Consider the following 25,543-nt stretch of genomic DNA (forward strand, 5'->3'; position numbering starts at 1 on the left):
GAACCAAAAAAGAGCCCGCATTGCCAAGACAATCCTAAGTCAAAAGGACAAAGCTGGAGGCGTCACGCTACCTGACTTCAAACTCTACTACAAGGAGTTCTTTTAAATAGCTTTTGGGGGCATTCGAAGTAAGTGGTGGTTGTGAGGATTATATGAAATGATAGACCTAATGCACAGAATGCACACGATAAAGGGTAGTAATGAATGAAAGGGTAATAATGAATAAATCAAATCAGATTTTATGTTCTCCATAAAATCTCCATCTCAAAAACAAAAAACAAACAAACAAAACAAAACAAATAAAAAAGGACTGGACTCCATGCCGGGCGCAGTGGTTCACCCCTGTAATCCCAGCACTTTGGGAGGCTGAGGTGGGCGGATCACTTGGGGTCAGGAGTTTGAGACCAGCCTGGCCAACATGGTGAAACCCTGTCTCTACTAAAAAATACAAAAATTAGCTGGGTGTGGTGGTGCATGCCTGTAGTCCCAGCTACTTGGGAGACTGAGGCAGGAGAATGACTTGAACTCGGGAGGTGGAGGTTGCAGTGAGCCGAGATCGCACCACTGCACTCCAGCCTGGGTGACAGAGCAAGACTCTGTCTAAAAAAAAAAAAGAACTGGACTCTCTAACTTTGAGGGTAGCTCAAAGCTGTTGTTGCTGGCTCTAGAGTCATAAAAAACTGCCTGGTCTCCCATGGACTGCTTAATTTCTACTAATCCATTAAGGTAGGTGAAATATTGAAAATCAAGCCCTTGTTTACTTCAAATCATCACAGATCATTTCTGCAAGTGGTTTCTAGGTCGATTTCAGCTTTTGGTTTGCATTCTTCCCTGCAGAGGTTATATAGTTTGCTTAGGTAGCCACCACCGTGTTGCTGAATTGTAGTCTTTTACCTGAGAGTCTAAGAATATGATTAAGAAGATGAAATCATGTTTCATAACAGCTATTATTTCATTTGTTCATCAAATTACATCATGTAATTTGGATTGACTTTGAAAAATCTACACATATTGGAGAGGAGCTAAGGTAACGTCTAGAAATAATTAAGTTATGTCAAATAAGGTATTGTCTAACTGTACACACATCATTCTAGTGAGGATTATGGGCAAGATCTTGTATAATTTAGCCAGTACTACTAGAAGTGGTCAGGAGGGGGAGCAAGAGGAATTTTTAGTGACTGTGTTGGTTTTCTTTTTGCTTTCATGAACTCAAAATCAAGACATGAGTAAAAGCCAGGATGAAGTTCCTGATGAAGTTGAGAACCAGTTTATATTGCGTCTGCCTCTGGTAAGAATTTGTATCTCAGAACAAATGTCTTCATAATTATAGTGTTTGTTGTTGTTGTTGTTGTTGTTGTTGTTTTGAGATGGCGTTTTTGCTCTGTCACCCAGGCTAGAGTGCAGTGGCACAATCTTGGCTCACTGCAAGCTCTGCCTCCTGGGTTCACGCCATTCTCCTGCCTCAGCCTCCCAAGTAGCTGGGACTACAGGCGCCTGCCACCACGCCGAGCTAATTTTTTGTATTTTTTAGTAGAGACAGGGTTTCACCGTGTTAGCCAGGATGGTCTCGATCTCCTGACCTTGTGATCCACCCGCCTCGGCCTCCTAAAGTGCTGGGATTACAGGTGTGAGCCACTGTGCCCAGCCAATTATAGTTTAATTATAATTATAGTTCTACTTAGATTCTGTAACATTTCTATTTCAGGTAGACTATAAAAACTCAGAACGTTTGTTTCCCAGGAATCATGTTCTGTAAGCAGTCCTATCATAGAGTGTACTTTTTTGGCAGCATTTTTTCCTCCTGTACATACTACCTATCATGCAGGTTGATTTCCTGGCAAAACAGCTGTGACAGTGATGGACCCAGTCACTTACTACCAATACTAACAGCCTGTTCCCTGGACAGCCAAGATAAGACTCCTCTGAAATCCTTTCTGTCACCTCAAAAGGGGCAGTGAGAAGGGCCAGCATTATTCACCACCATGCAAGAATTTTAAAGCTTATCTCAACAAGTATTTGGCTGTCTTTCCCCACACTGATACCTGTATTCAAGCAATTACTTAGTCTAGGCAGCTATATTAAGGATGGGGTTCAGAAACCTATTTCCCTAATTAGGGTTACTTAATATACCAAGCAAACTGCAACTAGGTAAGCCTTTCTTTAGCAACTACAACAGAAGGGTAGCAGGATTGTAGAGCTGGGGGAAAGTATTAACTGTAGCTACTAAGAGACAATTATGAGTTTAGAGTCAGCTTCATCCTAACTTGACTTATACAGTGCACAGTATCTCATGGTACATGGTCTTGTTAGTAACATTTGGGAGGTGTAAGGTTTTATTTAAGGGAGGACTTTGTTTGATATATTTATTCTGTTAGCTGCCAAGTAGATGTTTAGTTCTTCTGATTTTTCAATTTACCTCCTTTTTAGGAACAGGCTTGTACTGTCAGGAACCTAGTACATTCTCAAAGTGTCAAGATGAAGGAGAAACTAAAAATTGACTTACTGCGTAAGTAGTTAATATCCATTCACTATACATTGAACAATAATTTATTAAGGAATTGCTATGTGCCAGGCACTATACTTGGTACTAAGGATGTGAAAAATGATAGAATATGGTCTCTGACTTGATGGACTCATGCTTTAGAGAGGCTTAAGTCCTCTTCTTTTAAGAGGAAAGGAAGTAGGAATATTGCACCTCAAGTTGAGTGGTTATCATAGTGTGTTAAAGGAAACTTGGGGGTCAACTGTGGGGTTTTCATACTGCTGGTAGTCTCCTATATATAAACTTTATGATTTCTGAACATCCCCGGGAATGACAAATGGATATGCCATTCTTTGTTTATAAAGGTGACATATGTTTCTTTTTTTCCATTTTTTGAGACGGAGTCTCGCTCTGTCACCCAGGCTGGAGTGCCGTGGCGTGATCTCGGCTCACTACAACCTCCGCCTCCTGGGTTCAAGTGATTCTTCTGCCTCAGCCTTGCGAGTAGCTGGGATTACAGGCACGTGACACCATGCCCGACTAATTTTGTATTTTTAGTAGAGACGTGGTTTCACCATGTTGGTCAGGCTGGTCTCAAACTCCTGACCTCTTGATCCGCCTGCCTTGGCCTCCCAAAGTGCTGGGATTACAGGTGTGCACCACCGTGCCTGACCAGTGATATATATTTCTTTCTTTTAAATGTATTTGTTATATTTGCAAATCGTACATCCAATAAAGGGGTTAATATCAAAATATATAAGGAACTCAACTCAATAGCAAGAAAACAAATAAACTGATTTTAAAATGGGCAAAGGATCTGAACAGATGCTTCTCAAAAGAAGACATACAAGTAGCCAAAAGGTTCATGAAAAAATGCTCAGCATCACTAATCATTAGAGGAATGCAAATTAAAACAGCAGCGAGATATCACCTCATACCTGTTAGAATGGCTTTTATTAAAAAGAAGAACAATAACAACTGTTAATGAGGATGAGGAGAAAAGGGAACCTTTGTACCCTATTGGTGGGAATATAAATTAATACAGCCTTTTTTTTTTTTTTTTTTTTTTTTGAGATGGAGTCTTGCTATGTCACCCAGGCTGGAGTGCAGTGGCACGATCTTGGCTTACTATGGGTTCAAGTGATTCTTCTGCCTCAGCCTTGCGAGTAGCTGGGATTACAGGCACGTGACACCATGCCCAACTAATTTTGTATTTTTAGTAGAGATGGAGTTTCACCATGTTGACCAGGCTGGTCTCGAACTCCTGACCTCAAGTGATCCACCCACTTTGGCCTCCCAAAGTGCTGGGATTACAGGCGTGAGCCACTGTGCCTGGCCTACAGCCATTATTTTTTTTTAAAATGGTATGGAGGTTCCTCAGAAAACTAAAATAGAACAACCATATGACCCAGCAACCCCACTTCTGTGAATATATTCACAGAAGGAATTGATAGCAACACATTGAAGGCATATCTCTCTGCACTCCCATATTCATAGTAGCATTATTCAAAGTAGCCAAGATATGGAATCAACCTAAGTGTCCATCAATGGATGAATGGATCAAGAAAATGTGATACGTATACACAATGCCATACTACTCAGCCTTTTAAAAAGAACAAAATTCTGTCATTTGGGACACCATGGGTGAATCTAGAGGCCATTTGCACCAAGAGCATGCATGCTCTTATAAATAAGTAAATAAATAAATAAATGTTTTCACACAAGCTTATCTGCATAAAAAACATACAACCAAAAATAGATAAATAAATTTTGCTAGTTTTTTTTTAAATACAGAGAAGTATATAAAGAAAACAAAAAGTGGCCCATAATCTCACCAGTTAGTTAACACTGATTGATTTTTTTTTTTAAAAGATAATGTAAGTTCATAGTTAGAAAATTCAAATAAAACAGGCCGGGCGTGGTGGCTCATGCCTGTAATCCCAGCACTTTGGGAGGCTGAGGCGGGCAGATCACTTGAGGTCAGGAGTTCCACACCAGCCTGGCCAACATGGCGAAACCCCATCTCTACTAAAAATGCAAAAATTAGCCAGGCGTGGGGGTGCACACCTGTAATCCTAGCTATTTGGGAGACTGAGGCATGAGAATTGCTTGAACCCAGGGGGTGGAGGTTGCAGTCAGCAGAGATCGTGCCACTGCATTCCAGCCTGGGCAACAGAGAGAGACTCCTTCTAAAAAAAAAATAAAATCAAATGAAAAAGAAAAGTTCAAAAGGAGAAGAAATAAAACTCTTCTTCTTTATGGTGCCCCAACCTCAATACCACAGATAACTGATATTAACTGTTTCTTGTTACTTCCTTATTGGCAAAACTTTTATGCATAATACTAGAATGAAAACAATCTAATTTGCACAAAATGGTAAATATTGTTTTGTGTCTTTCTTTCTTCACATAGTACTAGAAGATTATACCTGAATCCTCTTGTGTCAAAAGACATTCATGTTTGGGACCTCTGAGCAGCAATATTCAGAGTTTAATATATGGCTGTTGTATAGAATTTTATCTTTTTGAAGCTAATTAGAGATTTAACTTGAGACTTATCAGCACCATTCTAGGGTCAGTCAACCCTTCCCTCACCCAGCCCTTTGAAAACACACATGTACAATGACACGATTAAATGCTTCTAAAAAGAAAGGAATTGGTTTTAATGAATGGAATTTGCTTTTCAGGATGGGAATGAAACATTTATTGCTTTACCCATATTTAGTTCACATCCATTAACAAGAAACTTAGCTACTTTTGCCCAAGTGATGTAAACTAGGAAAAAAAGAGTTCCATATGCTTTCCATTTTTTTCTTTAGGAAGCTATTAATTGTGTACACAATTCTAGCATTATGAGAGATAGTAGGTTTCTTGGAAAGACTAGTCTGTCCCACATAAGTCTTCATTATTCAAACCTTAGGAAGTTTAAGAGTTCACTGGGAAGATATCAACTTTAATCTTTACTTCTCTTCAGCTGATAGGCACCATGCAGTTGTTGAAGTAGAAGATGTTCCACTAGCTGCTAAGCTGGTTGATTTGCCTTGTGTTATTGAAAGCCTGAGAACGTTTGATAAAAAAACTTTTTATAAAACAGCAGACATTTCTCAGGTATGGACTAGTTTTCTTTACTAGCCTCACATTCTTCAAGGAATTCTTTTCTCTCCCTATTTTTCTTTCTTTCAGTACTCCTTTCCACTTGGTGAATGGCTGCTTGGCATTTCTAATTTCCAGATCGATTGCACAGGAATGAAATGTCATGTTCTGGTTTGGTGTTTGATCCCTAGATTTCAGTATTTTATTTTAACCAAATAGCCTATAGAGAGTCCCATTTGCCACTTATAGTGACGTTTCATTAATTGAAACATATGAGCAGCTGGGATCTTCTGAACTTTGTATTAAAACAGTATGTTGTTAACTCTGGAGGTTTAAATTGGTTCTTATTCATCATCTCTGCTGTTGATTTCTTATTTCCTCTCTAAATCAAAATGCTGAGATAGGCCAGGCACAATGGCTCACGCCTATAATCCCTACACTTTGGGAGGCTGAGGCGGGAGGATCACCTGAGCCCAGGAGTTTGAGACCAGCCTGGGCAACATAGTGAGACCTCATCTCTATAAAAACAAAATTAGCCAGGTGTGGTGGCACACACTTGTAGTCCCAGCTATTCTAGAGATTGAGGTGGGAGGATCACTTGAGCCCAGGAGGTCGAGGCTGCAGTGAGCCATGATCACGTACCACTGCACTCCAGCCTGTATGACAGAGCAAGACTTTGTCTAAAAACAAAACAAAACAAAAAACCTAAGCTAAGTTCCAAGATCTGTTTCCAATATATTCCCTCTGTAGTGGTAAACACTCTAGTGGGGAAAAAAAAAACAACCCTCAGAGTTCATATGTAGTGCTGCTGGTGGCTGGTGGAGGGGAGGAGAGGGAGAGAGAGAGACTGCAAAAATGAGAGAATATAAATGTACATTACAAAATACTTGGTTTTCTGGAAATGGCAAGTATCAGTCTTTTCTGTGCATTTCTAGTGGTAAGAATGATTATGATTGCTAACCCAAAATTTGTGGTCATAGTCAACTTCTTTGTCTTTGTTAAATGTAGATGCTTGTGTGCACTACTGATGGTGATACCCACCCTTCTCCAGAAGAATCAGCTGCCTCTGCTGATCCTAATATAACCAGGAAAAAAGAAAGGGGGAGAGAGAAAAAATATGTCTGGCAGCATGGCAGTAAGTCAACAGCCCCTTGCTTATTCCTGCTGACTAAAATTTATTTGCTGAATCCTAATTCCTTGGTGTTTGGTTCATTAAGTTCTCAGACACTCTTAAGAGGAGTCATGTTGGCTGGGCATGGTGGCTTACGCTTATAATCCCAGCACTTTGGGAGGCTGAGGCAGGTGGATCACCTGAGGTCAGGTGTTTGAGACCAGCCTGACCAACATGGTGAAACCCTGTCTCTACTAACAATACAAAAATTAGCTGGGTGTGGTGGTGGGCGCTTGTAATCCCAGCTACTCAGGAGGCTGAGGCAGGAGAATCACTTGAACCCAGGAGGAGGAGGTTGCAGTGAGCCGAGATCGCACCACTGCACTCCAGCCTGGGCAACAGAGTGGGACTCGATCTCAAACGAGACGAAACAAAACAAAACAAAACAAAGGAGTCATGTCACGAGCCTTTGGTTTATAGCATGATCTTTGTCTTTATCAAATTCAGCTATGTGACTACCATCAATCATATAACGTTTCACTGTGTTGTATTTATTTTAGTTACTCCACCACTTAAGAATGTCAGAAAGAAAAGGTTCCGGAAAACACAAAAAAAGGTTAGTTACATGCAGTTTGTGTGTCTGCCGGGCTGATTAGAAGAGGATCATGGACCAGAAGGAAAGAGAAAAAGTCAGTTGGGAATTAATTTGTTAATTCATTTATATGTTCAATAAACATTTATTGAATGTGAACTAAATGCCAGGTGCTGTATGCTAGCAGTTGGGAATATAGCAGTGAATAAAAATACCTGATCCTTGAGGTTATAGGCTAGTCATTTGGGGTCTGGAAGAATCATACATTTGAAACTTCTGTTAATGCTTTCAGTTTTCGATTGCAAGATCTAGTTTTAAAGTGAACCCATCCAGAACCTGAAAATTGGGAATTGTGGTTATATTCCTAATCTTATTTCAGGCTTATAGAACCTTGGGCAAACTACAGGAGTATTGTGGCTTGGCGTCTTCTTTTGTTTAAAATTAAACATTTTATTTTGAAATAATTGTAAACTCACATACAGTTGTAAGAAATAAAAGAGAGATATCATGTACCTTTTTGCCATTTTCCCCATTTTGTAAAACTATAGTACAATATCACAAACAGGTAATTGACATGATTAGAATTCAGCAATCTTATTCCAATTTCTCCAGTTTTACTTGTACTCATGTATTTTTGTGCATGTGTTTAGTTCTATGCAGTTTTATCCCATGTGTAAGTTCATGTATCTGCCTACACAGTCAAAATACAAAACAGTTTCATCACCACAAGGATCCCTCATTTTGCTTTTATATAACCATGCCCACTTTCCTTCCACCTCACACCCCAGTCTCTGACACTTGGTAATCACTAATCTGATCTCTAGCTCTGTAATTTTGTCATTTCAAAAATTTAATATTAATGGAATCATGTAGTATATAACATCAGAGACTAGCTTATTTTTTCATTCAGCATAATTCACTTAAGATCCATGTAAGTTTTTGTAGCATCAATAGTTTATTTTTTATTGCTGAGTAGTATTCCATGGTATGAATGTACCACATTATATAACTGTTCTCCCATCGAAGAACATCTGGGTTGTTTACAGGTTTTGACTATTATAAATAAAGCTGTGAACAGGTTTTTGTGTGAATATAAGTATTCATTTCTTTGGAATAAATGTCCAGGAGTATAATTGCTGGGTCATATGGTAGTCGCATGTTTAGTTTTATAAGAAACGACCTGTTTTCCAGAGTGACTGTACCATTTTCTATTCCTGCCAATAATGTATGAATGATCCAGTTTCTCCACCTCCTCACCAGCATTAGGTGTTGTCACTATTTTTCATTTTAGCCATTCTGATAGGTGTGTAGTGATCTCACACCACACCACTAATGTAGTGGTATTAATTTACATTTCCCTGATACCTAATGGGGTTGAACATCTCATGTGCCATCTATTCCACTTCAGTGAAATGTCTGCTCATGCCTTTTGCCTATTTTCTAAATTGATTTTTTATTATTGAGTTTTGAGAGTCCTTTTTATATTCTAAGTACTACTAGTGTTTTATCAGATATGTAGTTTGCAAATATATTCTCCCAGTCTGTAGCTTGTCTTTCCATCCTCTTTGTAGGGTCTTTCAGAGAGCTAAAATTTTTAGTTTTAATGAGACACAATATATTGATTTTTTTGAAAATGATCTTGCTTTTTATGGTAAATCTAAGAACTCTTCACCTAGCCCAGATCCTGAAGATTTTCTCCTGCCTTCTTTTTAACTTCTTTTTAAGCCCGATGCCCATTTTTGACTTAATTTTTGTAAAGCTATGAGGTTTAGTTCAAGGTTTTTTATTTTTATTTTTGCTTTTCTTGCCAAAGGATGTCTAATTGCTCTAGCACTATTTGTTGAAAAGGTTATCCTTCCTCTGTTGTACTGCTTTTGCACCTCTGCCAAAAATCAGTTGGGCTTGTTTTTGTGGCTCTGTTTCTAGGTTCTCCATTCTGTTCTATTGATCCATCTGTCAATCCCTCCACCAATATCACAGTGTTACTATATAATTGGTCCTGAAATTAGAAAGGCCTGAAATTAGAAGGCTGACTGCTCTGACTTTACTTTTCTTTGTCAGTATTGTTTAGCCATTCTACAGTCCATTTATTTATTTATTTATTTATTTATTTATTTATTTATTTATTTATTTATTTATTGAGATAGAGTCTCGCTCTGTTGCCCCGGCTGGAGTGCAATGGCACGATCTCAGCTCACTGCAGCCTCCACCTCCCTGGTCAAGCGATTCTCGTACCTCAGCTTCCCAAGTAGCTGGGATTACAGGCATGGGCCACCATGCCTGGCTAATTTTTGTATTTGTAGTAGAGACGGGTTTCACCATGTTGGTCAGGCTGGTCTTGAACTTCTGACCTCAGGTGATCCGCCTTCCTTGGCCTCCCAAAGTGCTGAGATTACAGGCATAAGCCACCATGCCTGGCCAAAAGCCTATATCTTTTAATGTAAGTTTTAGAATAAGCTTGTCTATAGCTACAGAAAACCTTGCTAGAATTTTGGCAGGAATTACATTAAACTTATATATCAATTTGGAGAGAATTGACATTTTTACTATGTTGAGTCTTCCAGTCCATGAACACAGTTGCCTTGGTTTTTATACTCTGTAAGTCAACATTTATTGAGTGCCTACTCAATGTAAAACAAAGTTAAGAATAGTTGTAGAACTCTTTAAGCTTTACTGAAATATAGGCATCATAATATAACTTGTTTATTGTGTTTTATTTCATAGGTCCCTGATGTCAAAGAAATGGAAAAAAGCAGCCTTCCTGAGGTACAGCAGTCATAATATAACTTCATTTTTGCCCTTAATATATTTTATTTAATAGCTCATTCATTTCAAATGAATCAAATCAACCACAAAAGCTACTTTTGAGCCTTTCTTCTCACCTCTAACCCTCATCCTAAACACATACACTGGGTTTGATTCACTGAAAAATAAATTCATTGGTTGATGTTTGATAACTCCTAGAAGAAAAGATACAATTTGGCCAGTGACCCCATGTATTCTAATCTGCTCTTTTATTCTGACATTTATTTCAAAAGCCATTCCTTGGGAGCCAGAGTTCACTTTTAACAGCAGTTGTTTGCAATTGCTTATTCCCCATCAAAGTCCTAATTTCTATTCGTGGCATGACAACTTGGTTGCTGTGGAGATAATTATGTAAAACTGGATTCAAGGGAGAACATACAGCTAAGATCCAGTTTTTGTAGGAACGTCTCTAATAGTAAAGATGTGGGAAAGTGAAATCTGGGAATTTGGATCTTTAAACCAAATTATTTCTAAATAACTAATAAGGAATTATAGTTCTTTGCCAATATAAACCAGGACAAATAATTTATAACAGACCTAAGGGTTGCACCTCTGAGAGAGGTCTTTACCATAGAACTGCAGATTGAAAAGATTAAATGTCTCAAGTAATTTGTTTAATTAGGAAAAAATAAGTTTGCTGTATAAAATTCTAGACCCTGGCTAAAGATTCCTTCATAAATAGCACTACTTAAAGTAGAAATTTGGTTGGATCAGAATTTAAAGAGGCCTAACATTTGAATTCACTGGTACATAGGAGGGCACTCCTGCAAAACACAGGGTGTTAAATGACAATATTGGTATCCCCCTCTAATCCCCAACTTTGCTTCAGTACATTGAATCTCCAGATGTGGAAAATGAAGTAAGGAGACTGCTGCGTGCAGATGCTGAAGCCATAAGTACCCGTATCCTTTATACAAATATTTTCTGCATAGTCTGTTCTGCCCCATTTGTACATGCTAACGAAGCCTCACCTCTGGTGTTTGTGTGCCAGTCTCGATGTGTAGAACTTAAGATTTTTTCAAATGTTATGTTCTAGCTAGGAACAGTAAATTCATGTAATAGAAAATTATTTATTGTGTAATTCAATATAAGGCACTTCTCCAAGCTAGGAATTCCAATACAAATGGCCTAAACTTGGACTAAATTAAATAGCACTGTTAGTCAAAGAGCCCCTTCCCTTTCAGCTGTGCCTTTTTGTTTCCTTCTGTGTTTTCCTTGACTACCCACTCCTTTCAGGTTGGGAAGTCGTTGCTGAAGATGGAACCAAGGAAATAGAAAGTCAAGGCTCCATCCCAGGATCTGTGATATCCTCGGGAATGAGCAGCCACAAGCAGGGTCATACCTCATCAGGTACTTTAGTAAAGGCAAAGCAGGAGTTTCAGATAGGGCAGGTATTGACTGGGTATCAGATCATTTTCCATGAATTCATAGGCCAATCCAGAAAAAAGGATGGTTTCATCCTTCCCTCTTTTTTTTTTTTGTTTTGAGATGGGGTCTTGCTGTGTCGCTCAGGCTGGAGTGCAATGGTGCGATCATAGCTCACTGCAGCCTTGACTTCCGAGGCTCAAGTGATCCTCCCACCACAGCCTTCCCTCTTTTTTTTTTTTGTTTTGAGATGGGGTCTTGCTGTGTCGCTCAGGCTGGAGTGCAATGGTGCGATCTTGCAGCTCACTACAACCTCTGCCTCCTGAGTTCAAGTGATTCTCCTGCCTCGGCCTCCCGAGTAGCTGGGATTACAGGCATGCACCACCACGCCCACCTTATTTTTGTGTTTTTAGTAGAGTCGAGGTTTCACCATGTTGGCCAGGTTGGTCTTGAATTCCAGACCTCAAGCGATTTGCCTGTCTCTGCCTCCCAAAGTGCTGGGATTACAGGCATGAGCCACTTTGCCGGGCCTTTTTATTTTTTGGGGGGAGACAGAGTCTCACTCTGTCGCCCAGGCTGGAGTGTAGTGGTGCGATCTCGGTTCACTGCAACCTCTGCCTCCCAGGTTCAAGTAATTCTTGTGCCTCAGCCTCCCAAGTAGCTGGGATTACGGGCATGTACCACCACACCCAGCTATTTTTTCTTTTTTCTTTTTTTTTTTTTTTTTAGTAGAGATGGGGTTTTGCCACGTTGGCCAGGCTGGTCTCCAACTCCTGGCCTCAAGTGATCTGCCCGCGTTGGCCTCCCAAACTGCTGGGATTACAGGTGCGAGCCACCACACCCAGCCCTTCTTCCCTCTTATTGGTCCCTTGGCAGTTTAGGGGTTTTAGATTGGTGTTCTAATCTCCCATCCACCGCTGGTATTTTAACTTCCTATGACCCTTAGAGTCTCTAAATGTCTTGATCACTCACTACATGAATGAATGTTACAGTGTTTTGCACTTGCTGTCCTTGTTTTACAAAGGGAATAATCTTCCTGTATGAAAAAATGATTTATAAAATTTACTGGTTGCCTGGAGAATGTGAAAGTAAGGAGTATAATTTTATCTGGAGTATGAGTCATTTGCAGAGTTTTAGATAGTTCACCTTCTTCTTGCTTAAAACCAGTAGAATATGATATGCTTCGGGAGATGTTCAGTGATTCTAGAAGTAACAATGATGATGATGAGGATGAGGATGATGAAGATAAGGATGAGGATGAGGATGAGGATGAAGATGAAGAAGAAGAGGAGGAAGATTATTCTGAAGAGTATCTGGAAAGGCAGCTTCAGGCCAAGTTTATTGAATCTGGCCAGTATAGGGCAAATGAAGGTACCAGTTCAATAGGTAAGTCAGAGAAAAAACAAAGGGATGGGACCAGGGTGGGTGGCAGTGCTAAAGGCTGACTCTATGCTTACATTAGACTCAAAGCTAAGCTCAAGAAGTTATTGCTCAGATGTTTAGTGGAGTTTTACTTGATTTGGATCTTGGTCCATTCATTTAGGCTATATTTAATATATAAGTTCTATGTATCTCTGTTAGTCATGGAAATTCAGAAGCAGATTGATAAAAAGGAGAAAAAGCTCCATGACATTCAGAATAAAGCACAAAGACAGAAGGATCTCATCATGAAAGTGGAAAACCTGACACTCAAGGTAAATTCTTGGCTGGCATAAAGAAATCCTGATCTCTTACTTTCAGTATCTTGCCTTTGTGTTTCCACTTATGTCATCTCTATGCAGGGTTCTTGTTCATTCATGAACCTTAACAGCCTCTTAGAAACTCCTAATAAAAGATAACCCCGTTTCCTTTTACCTGAGTAATTTTGATCATCTAATATAAGCATTTTGGGGAAGGGACTAGGTGATTTGAGATAAAAATTGCCATTATTGAGCATTTGCTATGTAAAACGCACATAAAGAGCTAAGAATTATGTACACATATTATCACATTTTATCCTCACATCCTTGAAACATAAATACTGTCACCACTCCCATTTTATAGATAAAGAATGGAAACTCAAAGAGGTTAAGTAACTTGCCAGGGATCACAGTAAATGGTAGGGCATAGATTGAATCCTGTTATTTGTATTAAAATGTATCCATTGCAGTAAAAAGGAGAAATAATTAGTTTTTAAATTTTTGGTGCATTTTGAACAAGAATAAATATTTTTATTAATATATGTTTAAGAGCTTCAACAAAAAGAAAATGTATGTTTAGGTCATGTTTGCTTCCCTTTTTTAGTGAGGGAAGTTCTGAAGCATTTGGAATTTCCTGCCAGATTTCATTTTCTTTAGAGCTGTATTCAGCAAATGGGAGCACAGAACTATACCCTTTTTGGGTGTTGTCCTTTAGAATAACCAAGTAAGATAACAGATAAGGACACATTTTGAAAGATACAGATATATGCTATTGTTGTGATTATTGTTACATGTAGTACTAGTTAGGAATAGTGATACTCTGCCCTAGTTAGGGGAAATGGAGGAGTCATCAGCACCAGATTCTAAGCCAGCTTCTCTAACAGGTCACCACAGACAAAGGATTTGTGCTAAACTAGAAAAAGGTAACATAAGGGCATTCCAATCACTTAGGGTAAGACAAAAAAAAAAATGCTATACAGTGTATATAAAATCAAATTGGATGGTACTGTAGTTGGGGGGATAGTTTTTATACTCTAAATCCTTTAAAAAGAGTGCTCTTTTGTATGACAGTTTATTATTTGCGGCTGGGCGCAGTGGCTCACGCCTGTAATCCCAGCACTTTGCGAGCAGCGGCAGGCAGATCACTCGAGACAAGGAGTTTGAGACCAGCCTGGGCAACACAGTGAAACCTCATCTCTACTAAAAATACAAAAATTGGCCAGGCGTGGTGGCATTCTCCTGTAATCCCAGCTACTCAGGAGGCTGAGACATGAGAATCACTTGAGCCTGGGAGGCAGAGGTTGCGTGAGCCAAGATTGTGCCACTGCACTCCAGCCTAGGTGACGGAGGAAGATTCCACCTCAAAAACAAAAACAAAAACAATTACTTGCCAAACTCCTTGCCTCCCTTGGTTTTTTTTTCCTTTGAGACTCAGTGTTCATCATTTATACAATTTATTTTTCAGAATCATTTTCACTCTGTGCTGGAGCAGCTTGAGATACAGGAAAAAAAAAAAAAATGAGAAGGTAAGAAGTATATTTTCAAATTAACCAGAAAACATTTGATACAGAGAATCCCCCAGCTCACTTCCAATATTATTGCTGGCTGTTCCTCTCATAGGAATAGTGGTAGCCAAATCTTCTAAATGAAGGTAGCAGGGTGGAACAAGGTCTTTGTGAAAGTTCACTCTTTCAACAGATATTGAGTGCCTATGAAGTAAAAAGCACTGGATGTACAGTGTTGAATAAGATAAATATAATACAGTAAATCCTCAGTATCATTGATAGGTTCTTGGAAACTGTAACTTTAAGCAAAATGAAGTATATATAATGAAACTAATTTTACTATAGGCTAACTGATATAAAGAAGAATTGAGTTCCTATAGCATATTTCTGGTCACAAAAACATCACCAAACTTCTAAATAAAAACTAAAACACTTCTAATATTAAACATTGAAATAAATGTGAGCTATACATACATTTGAGAAAGACTGATAAAAACAAGTAAGACAATTATGTACCCAGTGATTCCAGTTCAGGGTCTCAGATGGCCAGAGCCTATCCCAGCAGCTCAGGGCGCAAGGTGGGAACCAACCCTGGATAGGATGGCATCCCATTGCAGGGCACGCTCATACCCACTCTCACTCAGACTGGGACAGTTCAGACAGACCAATTCACCTAACGTGTACGGGGAAGTGATTTTGTTTTTCTCATCAACATTATAATGAGGCCAGGCATAGTGGCTCATGCCTGTAACCCCAGCATTTTGGGAGGCTGAGGCGAGCGGATCGCTTGAGGTCAGGAGTTTGAGACCAATCTGAGCAACATGGTGAAAACCCCGACTGTACAAAAAATTAGCCAGTTGTGGTGGCATAAGCCTGTAGTCTCAGCTACTCGGGACGCTAAGCCCAGGAGGTTGAGGCTGCAGTGAGCCATGATCACGCCACTACGCTCCAGGTTGGGCAACAAAGTGAGACCCTGTCTCAAAAAAAAAAAAAAAATAAAAAATAAAGGAAAAGAAAAAAAACATTATAATGAAATTACATTGAACTAACGATGTTATTTGGAGACCTTTTGCATGTCATTTTGCTTAAAGTTGCAGTTTCTAAGAACCTGTTGACATTAAGTGAGGACTTACTGTAACAAAACGACACTGAACAAAACGATGTTATTCGAGGACCTGCTGTACTTGTCCTCATGGAGCTGTCTAGCAGGGGAGATTGACAGTAAACAAATTATACAAATATAAAGGTACAAATTGTGAAGAAGTGCTATGAAGGAAAAAAGTCAATGGTGCTATTAGAATAAAGAGAGTCTTGAATTAATTGGGGGATCACGATAGACCTCTCCTAGGAGGTGCTATTGAAGCTGAGACCAGAAGGATTAAGTCCAGGCAAAGAGTGGGATGAAGAGCATCTTAGGTGGAGCATATGCAAGGTCTCATGTTCGGAAAGAACTTGGCCTCTCTGAGGACCTTTGGAGTATTTAAAGCCAGGAAGAGAATGGCTTAACATAAGGGTGGAGAAGTAGGCAGAGACCATAGTGTTTGGTTCCTTGAAGGCCATAATAAGGAGGATGGGTTTGGCCTTAAGTGTAGTGGGAAGCCCTTGAAGAATTTTAGATAGGAAAATCACATCTAATTTAAACTTTTTTTTTTTTTTTTGAAATGGAGTCTTGCTGTGTCGCCCAGGCTAGAGTGCAGTGGCGCAATCTAGACTCACTGCAACCTCTGCCTCTCGGGTTCAAGTGATTCTCCTGCCTCAGCCTCCCGAGTAGCTGGGACTACAGGCACGTGCCACCATGCCTGGCTAATTTTGTGTATTTTTAGTAGAGATGGGGTTTCACCGTGTTAGCCAGGATGGTCTTGACCTCCTGAACTCGTGATCCACCTGCCTCAGCCTCCCAAAGTGCTGGGATTACAGGCATGAGCCATCACGTCTGGCCTAATTTAAACTTTTAAAAGATTACTCTGATTATTATCTGGAGACTGGGTTGGAAGGTGAGAGTGGAAGCAAAGAGGCTGGTTGGGAGGCTTTGTGGTACGCTAATAACAGAGGATGGTAACTTGGACTAAGGTAGTAGCAATGGAGATTGAAAGAATATAGATTAATTTTAAACTGCAATAAAAATGTTTTTATAACTGTTTGAGATGTAATTCATAAACCATACAATTCACCCATTTAGGCTGGGTGCAATGGTGCATGCCTGTAATCCTAGCACTTTGGGAGGCCAAAGTGGGCAGATGGCTTCAGCCCAGGAGTTCGAGACCAGCCTGGGCAACATGGTGAAACCCTGTCTCTCCAAAAATTAGCCAGTCATGGTGGTGTGTGCCTGTAGTCCCGCTACTTGGGAGGCTGAGGTGGGAGGATTGCTTGAGCCTGGGAGACAGAGGTTGCAGTGAGCAGAGAACCCACCACTGCACTCCAGCCTGGGTGATAGAGTGAGACTGCTTCAAACCCCGTCCTCCCCACCCCTCCACAAGTTACCCATTTAAAGTATACAATTCAGTGGCTTTTAGTATATTCAGAGTTGTACAGCCATCACTGCAGTCAATTTTAGAATAGTTTCATCACTCCAAAAAGAAACTTTGTATCCATTAGTAGTCACTCCCCTCCCCATTTCTCCAGAACCTCTCCCCCGCCCAGCACTAGGCAACCACTCATCTACTTTGTACTAATCTACTGCCTATTCTAGTTATTTCATACAAGTGAAATCATATAATACATGGTCTTTTGAGTCGAGCTTCTCTCACTTAGCATATTTTCAGGGTTCATCCATGTTATGGCATGTCTCAGTACTTTTTTCCATTTAAGACTGACTAATACTCCATTGGATCAATATACCACATTTTGTTTATTCATTCATCTGCTGATGGACATTTGGGTTGCTTTCACTTTTGGCTATTATGAATAATGCTACAATGAATATTGATATATTAGATAATATATTTTAAAGGTAGAATTGATAGGAGTTGGGTCAATTACTGGGTGTTGAAGGAGAAGGAATCATTAAGGATGTATGCCAGATTTCTAACTTGAATGACAACTATTTTTTCAAAGCCACAAGAGAGTGTACAGGGTGAAGAGAGAAGAAGGCAATATAGGCTAAAAGAGGGTCAAGTAGCTGTATAGAAAATGTGTGCAGACTCTAACCTTATACTGTTGAGGGTTACAATTTTAAGGAGACTGGAGTTGGTATTATGAGGATGGGCTTAGCATGGTGCTCTTAAAGTACAGGCACTACTCCCCACCCCCATCCCCACAAGACCAGCGGAATTTTTATGTTCTATATATTCCCTTCCTCTCAGCAAATCACTTATCCAAGTACTGCTTTAAAACAATCAGATGAACAGTTAATGCCAGGGTTGTTTTAGTACCTACCAAACATCTTTGTTTTCATCCATGTAAGTACAGTTGTATGCTGCATAACAACATTTTAGCCAATGACAGACTGCATATATGATGGTGGTCCCATAAGATTATAATGGAGCTAAAAAATTCCTGTCACCTGGTGACATTATAGCCATCATAACATAGCCGCCCAATTACTTAATTTTTTAATTATTTTAGTATAGCCTAAGTTTATAGTGTTTATATAGTCTTCAGTAGTGCACGGTAATGTCCTAGGCCTTCACATTCACTCACCACTCACTCACTGACTCACTCAGAGCAACTTGTAGTCCTGCAAGCTCCATTCATAGTAAGTGCCCTATACAAGTGTACCATTTTTAATTTTTTATACTGCATTTTTAGTTTACCTTTTTTATGTTTAGATACACAAATACTTAACATTGTGCTACAATTGCCTACAGTATTCAGTACAGTAATATGCTGTACAGGTTTGTAACCTAGGAGCAATAGACTATACTGTGTAGCCTAGGTGTGTAGTAAGCTATACTATCTAGGGTTGGTATAAGTATGCTCTGTCATATTCACATCATGACAAAATTGCCTAAGGGTGCATTTCTTAGAACATATCCCCATTGTTAAGTAACACATGACTATAGTTAGAATTGAGGAGCAGCATAGAAATGTAGCTGTAAATTTTATTTACTAAGAGTCCCTTATGTTAGTTCATTTATCCAAATTAGATTTAGTAGGTGTCTACTTTAAGCTACGCTCTGCAGGGAGCTATGATATGCTTATGATGTAGTCTGTGCCTTCATTTGGGGAGAAACTGACAAGAGGGGTAGGGACTTAAAGGCATGAGAGATTGTCCATGGATATTAAGGAAGGCTTCATGGAGAAGATGGTATTTGACTGGGGCCTTAAAATATAGGTAGGGTTTTAATAAAGAGATAGGGAAAGGAGTGCATTCCATGAGAAAGCAGCATGCACACTGGCTCAGAGGTGGTGATGCCAGGGTGAACAGTTTAGATCTTTGGTGTAGGTCATAATGAGCCTTCAAAGCTTTTTTACCTGGGGAGTAACTCAGGAAGATTTTTCTGCCAGAAGTATATAGGAGAACTTGGAGTAGGGACAGCCTGGAGCTTCAAAGATGCAAGTTGTAGAAGCAAACAGAACTTAACAATTGATTGGATTTACAGGGCAAAAAGGGGAACAAAGATGAGTCGAAAGCCTAGGCAACCAGGAAATGATGTGCCATTAACTGAAAATAGGATAACAAGAAGTGGATTTGGAGGGGTATGTGGAGAAGTGCTTTTGAAAATGGGAAATTGGAGAGAGGCCCATACGCAGAAATGATCATTGAAGCTGTGGGGCTGGTTGAGTTAGCCTGGTTGACTGTTCAGCAAGAAGTCTGAACCTAAGGAAAAACCTATCTTTAGGAAGTGGCGGGAAGAGAAAGAGCCTGCAAAGGAGAAAGAACTGGAGCAGTCACTGGTTGTAATCATGGTCAATCAGGGGTCACTCAGCAACTGAGTGAGAAGAGCCTCTAAGTTACTGCAGATAGCAATTACTGTGGCTTGGTAGGTGATGTGCAGCATAGGATTGTTTTATAATGTTCCTTTCATTTCACAAACTAAAAATTAATTCTGGTATAGAGTGTCCTGAAATGAATAATATTCAAAAACAACCTTTGTTATAAAGATGGCATACATCTCTGAATGTTATTGGTCACTTCACCATTTCAAGTTAAAAAAATTAAATCCTATACCACAAAATGTTCAAGGCGTCTAACTTAGAAAGCAAAAGTAGAACATCATCAGGCTCCTGATGGGTCAGGACACTGACTAAGTTTCTAAGTATCTCCTAATGTGGTAAGAAGCAGCCGGTAAGACTCAGTCTAAGACCCGTTGTGTTCATTGGGACAAGAGAGTGTCCCAACTGTTTTACCATCTGACTCTTAGAATATGGTTACAGAGATCCCATCTCCTTTGCCCCTACAGTGAGCTGTGACCTCTGTATATTCTTCACAGAAGCACAAATTCTTAATAGCAAACACATTTTTTAAAGCCTATTCAATTTTAAAGCTTGATATAGTTTATCTGTGTCCCCACCCAAATCTCATCTTTAATTCCCACGTGTTGTGGGAGGTACCCAGTGGGATATAATTGAATCATGGGAGCAGGTCTTTCCTATGCTGTTCTCGTGATAGTGAATAAGTCTCACGAGATCTGATGGTTTTAAAAAGGGGAGTTTACCTGCATAAGCTCTCCTCTCTTTGCCTGCTGCCATCCATGTAAGACATGACTTGCTCCTCCTTGCCTTCCACCATGACTATGAGGCCTCCAACCATGTGGAACTATATAAGTCCATTAAACCTCTTTTTCTTGCCAAACTCAGGTATATCTTTATCAGCAGCGTGAAAATTGACTAATACAAAGCTTCCCTTCATAAATTGGGCATAATAAAGGACATCATCATGGCCACAGCATTATGCATGCATTCTTGACTGTGGCCAGTATTCTCTGGAACATTGCAAGACTAAGATAACCTTATAAATGCCAAATAACAATAGTTCTTTTTGGTTCATGTAAGTAAATTCTAGATCAAGTCCAAGAAATCTAGGACTTCAGATTTCAAATGAATTTTTCATGTCTTTCTACCTCTCCCTACAGCTCATTTCCCTACAGGAACAATTGCAGCGTTTTCTGAAGAAGTGAGGTGAGCCATTGGCCTGGCACACAAACCTTGGATCCACCATCCAGACTGAAGACTGGATGAAACTGTGCATGTTTCTGTCCCTTCCGTTGCCTTATGTTGAATCAGTTATATTTATCTGTACCTTCTTTGTTACTTATAATACGCTCAAAGTTTATAGTCATGTAGAAAAGGCCAGTATAAAAATACAGTAGACTTAGATACCCCACACGACCATGAGACTTTCTCTTTGTCAATTTGGGAATTATTATTATTAATTTAGAAATGGGGTCTTGTTAGGTTGCCCAGGCCGAATTCAGACTCCTGGGCTTAAGGGATCCTCCTGCCTCAGCCTCCTGAGTAGCTGGGACTACAGGTGTGCACCACCACACCAAACAAGAATTGATTATATTGCTTCTGTGCTGTGGTACCAGCAGATGATTCAGTCATGCTTCCAAAGGCAGTCTAGTCTAGAGGCCATACAGCTGTTTGGTTTGCATATGTTTTAGCTTTTCTTTTGGTTTTTAGTATTTCCTAAAACATAGGGGAAAAAACGAGGTCATTTCTACTAAATACTAGAACCTGCCACAGTGAGTTTAAGTGCCTACCTTGCAGCAGTTAATACTAGATTGTGTTCTGTCTCTGTTCAGTTAACAGGGCTGCATTCCTGCTCAAGGGTGATTTCTTGCTGCTGCTTATATTCTATTGCTTCTAGGATGGAGCTGATTGTTATTCACCAACTAAGGGAACAGTTAGAGCAGAGATGAAGAAATTATGAACTGTTATCCTTATTCTGAGCCTTCTCCTCCTAACCCTTATTCTGAGCCTTCTCCTCCTAACCCCCATCAGTTAAGGTTAGGAAGAACAAGATGCCATAATGCCTATGAAGACTTCTTTAACAATCTTGTTTGGGTTTTTTTCTGGGTATATTATTAGTATTTTATGGTCTGTGTTCTTTAAACAATAAATAAATTGTTCCTTTTAAATGGATTGCTGTCAATTTATTAAACCATCCCTGATGATGAGTGTACTCATATCCAAAAGGAAACAAGAAGAAAAGCAATAAGCTCTGTATCTTAGTTCATTTGGGCTGCTGTAACAAAAATACCACAGACTGGGTAAATTATAAACAGCAGAAATTTATTGCTTATAGCTCTGGAGGCTTGGAAGTCTATGATCAAGGTGCCAGCAGCTTTGACATCTGGTGAGGGGTTTGTCTGCTTCCTAGATAGCGTCTTCGGGGTGCATCCTCACACAGCGGCAGTGCAAACTCCCTCGGGCCTCTTTTAAAAGGGCACGAATTCCATTCATAAGGGTGGAGCCCTCATTACCTAATCACCTCCCAAAAGCCCTACCTCTTAGTACTAACATACTACTGATTATATCTTAACATACGAATTTTGGCAGACACATTCAGACCATAGCACTCTGATTAGAAAATGGCAGAAGATGCTGTCAACCTTGGGGCATCCTTCCAGAGTTCTTAGGGTAACTCCTAATGAATTAAACAAATCAAATCCCAATGCTATATGGTTAAGGTGAGAAGATTTGCTCCAGATCCCAATGCTATATGGTTAATATGAGATGGAAAATATGAGATGGAACGGGGGAGGGTATAGAGAAGTGATACAAATGGCAGCTCCAATATTTGGGTTGAATTACCATGCTGTAGTGGAACTCACACAAGGATGGAACTTGCCTTGGGCAAGCCCCTATGTTTTGGTTTTGTTTTGTTTTGTTTTGAGATGGAGTCTCACCCTATCACCCAGGCTGTAGTGCAGTGGCACGATTTTGGCTCACTGCAACTTCCGCCTCCCTGGTTCAAGTGATTCTCCTGCTTCAGCCTCCCGAGTAGCAAGAATTACAGGCACCTGCCACCACGCCTGGCTAATTTTTGTATTTTTAGTAGAGACGGGGTTTCACTATGTTGGCCAGGCTGGTCTCGAACTCCTGACCTCAGGTGATCCACCTGCTTCAGCCTCCCAAAGTGCTGGGATTACAGGCATGAGCCATCACGCCTGGCCGCCCCTATGCTTTTTAGAGCCTCTATTTTCTCATTGTAAATCGTGGGTGATAATGCTTACCACCAAGAGGCATCTGGGGGTTTTCTGGAAGTAGCCCAGCTAGCTCCAGGTCTGATCCCAATTGACAAAGTCAGTGCTGCTTTAGGAAATATACTCCCAAGTTCTCTGTGCCACTTTTAGTGCTACTCCAAGTCAAAGTTAAGCCATGGGCAAAGGAGAGGTCATGTATGAGCAGGGCCTGTGAAGCTGGGATGGAGATGGCAAGAATGCTGGGGGAAATGCAATGGAAAAAGTAAGACTAAGGGAGATAGGCATATTAAAGGCAAACAAAATGGAGCCCAGATTAGGAGAGAAGTTTGAGGATTGCTTGAAAACCAAGATGATATTTTAAAAAGATAGTTTTTTTCAGAAACCCATAACTTGAGAATAAGGAGAAAGAACGAGGGAAAGGAGTTGAGTGTCAGAGGTAGAAGATGGGGGAAGAGGCAGAGTTTGAAAAGAAGATAGGCCTTTCCAGATAAAGGCAGGCAGGGGAATGATAGAAAGTACCCTGGGGTTATGCTGGAGACACAGGCCAGTGAGTGTTTCACATGTGCCACAGCGGGCATCCAGGAGTGAAAGAGGTAGAAGAGCCCTCGTACAGCCTCTGTCTGATATTGCAACCTGAGAACAGCCAGTGCTCTGCTGAGAGGCAGGGTGGTAGGGAAGACAACACAACAGGAAGGGGCAAGGGCAAACTAGTGTGTTTGCAATGCCCCTCCGTCTCCTCTGCTACCACTTCTCAATGTAACCCAGCGGGGCTGCTTCACCACTGCCCTCCAGTCACCCAAGGCTATTGCCGTTCTGACTTTCCACCCCACTCCAACGTACGCCTGCACACATTCACTCTGACACCTCAGAAAGTTTTCCTTTGCTATAGCTCAGTGATTTTGGCTTCTGTATGCTACAGACTTGTGCTGTCCAATATGGCATCCACTAGGCACATGTGGTTTTTGAGCACCACATGACTAGCCTGAGTTGAGATGTGCAGTAGGTGTAAAATAAACACTGGATTTCTATAAAGGAACTGCTCTGTGCCCACATCCTGATGACTTTACACTATCCACATAGGCCACACAGGCCAGGCTCAACTGCAGGCTGACTCAGGTCCTGGCATAATACCCTGTGATCCTCCCGGAACACAGGAAGACAGGCAGTCTTGTGAGAATTTGCTACAAGAGCATTTCTCAGTCATCTCCCTATCTTAAGGGAGGTTGCCATGAGGCAGCTTGTCACCTGCCTCCCTCATTCCAGTTAAGTATAGGGCTTTCTGCCTGCTTCCCACTCCAGAGGGTACAGTTGCAGGCCATAAAACTGCTTAGCTGCAGTGTGGCATTGGCTATGCAGTACCAGGATGTCCTACCATTCATGCTGCCTGTCATCTAGCCCCTTTTGTTGTCCTGTTATATTGTTCTGTGGGACGAGGGATGCAGGGAGCTGATACCATTGTTGATCTTGCTTTTGCTATCCCTATAAGGAATAAACTGTCTGGATCTGTCTGGATCTCGTGTGTGTGTGTGTGTGTGTGTGTGTGTGTGTGTGTGTGTGTGTGTGTGTTTCCCCCAGCTGAATGTGTCAGCTTGCTTGACATTTCCAAAAACTTAGTTAAAAATATATTTTAGCTGGGCTTGGTGGCTCATGCCTGTAATCCCAGTACTTTGGGAGGCCGAGGCGGGCAGATCACAAGGTCAGGCAATTGAGACCATCCTGGCTAACACGGTGAAACCCCGTCTCTACTAAAAATACAAAAAATTAGCCGGGCATGGTGGTGGGCGCCTGTAGTCCCAGCCACTCGGGAGGCTGAGGCAGGAGAATGGCGTGAACCCGGGAGGCAGAGCTTGCAGTGAGCAGAGATCATGCCACTGCACTCCAGCCTGGGTGACAGAGCGAGACTCCGCCTCAAAAAAGTAAATATAAGTAAATATATATATATTTAAAATATCATTAATAATTGTTTTATACTGATTACATGTTGAAAGGGTAAAATTATGGATATATTGGGTTAATTATTAAAATTAATTCCATCTATTTATTTTTATTTTTGTAATATGGCTGCCGTAAAATTTAAAATCACATATGTGGCTTGCATTATTTTATACTGGACAGTGTTGCTATAGTTTGGTGAGAGGCTGAGGCAGGAGAATCGCTTGAACCCATCAGGCAGAGGTTGCAGTGAGCTGAGATTGCGCAACTGCACTCTAGCCTGGGTGACAGAGACTCCGTCTCAAAAAAAAAAAGAAGGAAAAAGAAAAGAAAAGAGGGATTGATAGGGTTTTACTTATTGACAGGATATATATATATATATATAAAATATATGTTATATATACATATTTATATATAACATATATATTTATATGTTATAAATATATATATAGTGTGTGTGTGTGTGTATATATATATCCGTAATCTCAGAATAAAAGGTAGACCTTTAAACTGAATAAATATAATTTTACAAAAACTCAATGCATTGTCCTGACTTTTCTTACAATGCTTCGGGCTGGTGAAAAATCCTCAGGCTGAGGAGGATGAAATTTGGAAACCATTGCTACATACAGCTCATCTCATAAGGCGCTAACTAGCTAATTTGGGGAGGGTTGGGAGGACATTGAGAAGTGACTAATCCGGGTAACAGTGACAGATGGGCCCAATGGGGAGGTCTTTTTGTGTCCCATAGGTGTTGGACTCATCTGGTGGCCTTATGTTTTACAGTACTTCTGTGGCTTCTTGGTCTACCCTCTCTTCCCACCCCCAAATAAGGGAAAGATATGAAATATCAGACTCAGAGAGTATAACCAGAGGAACCAAAGTAAACA

The 25,543-nt window shown here is 40.4% G+C and overlaps 1 protein-coding gene across 1 annotated transcript in view; it reads left to right on the top strand.

Moving 5' to 3' along the window:
* Positions 1-21,023, top strand: part of TAF7L (TAF7-like RNA polymerase II, TATA box binding protein (TBP)-associated factor, 50kDa) — a 29,588-nt gene extending 8,565 nt beyond the window's left edge. The window contains 13 exon segments of the mRNA XM_011954548.1: positions 1,221-1,288; positions 2,428-2,506; positions 5,456-5,589; positions 6,583-6,709; positions 7,246-7,301; positions 10,002-10,043; positions 10,912-10,984; positions 11,319-11,432; positions 12,618-12,833; positions 13,029-13,141; positions 14,592-14,633; positions 14,635-14,652; positions 20,646-21,023. Coding sequence (XP_011809938.1) covers positions 1,221-1,288; positions 2,428-2,506; positions 5,456-5,589; positions 6,583-6,709; positions 7,246-7,301; positions 10,002-10,043; positions 10,912-10,984; positions 11,319-11,432; positions 12,618-12,833; positions 13,029-13,141; positions 14,592-14,633; positions 14,635-14,652; positions 20,646-20,690 — 1,127 coding nt within the window. The 3' untranslated portion in view covers positions 20,691-21,023.
* Positions 21,024-25,543: the final 4,520 nt, after the last annotated feature.

Source organism: Colobus angolensis, unplaced genomic scaffold (genome assembly GCF_000951035.1).
Source record: "Colobus angolensis palliatus isolate OR3802 unplaced genomic scaffold, Cang.pa_1.0 Scaffold385, whole genome shotgun sequence".
In the NCBI taxonomy this organism is placed as follows: Eukaryota; Metazoa; Chordata; class Mammalia; order Primates; family Cercopithecidae; genus Colobus; species Colobus angolensis.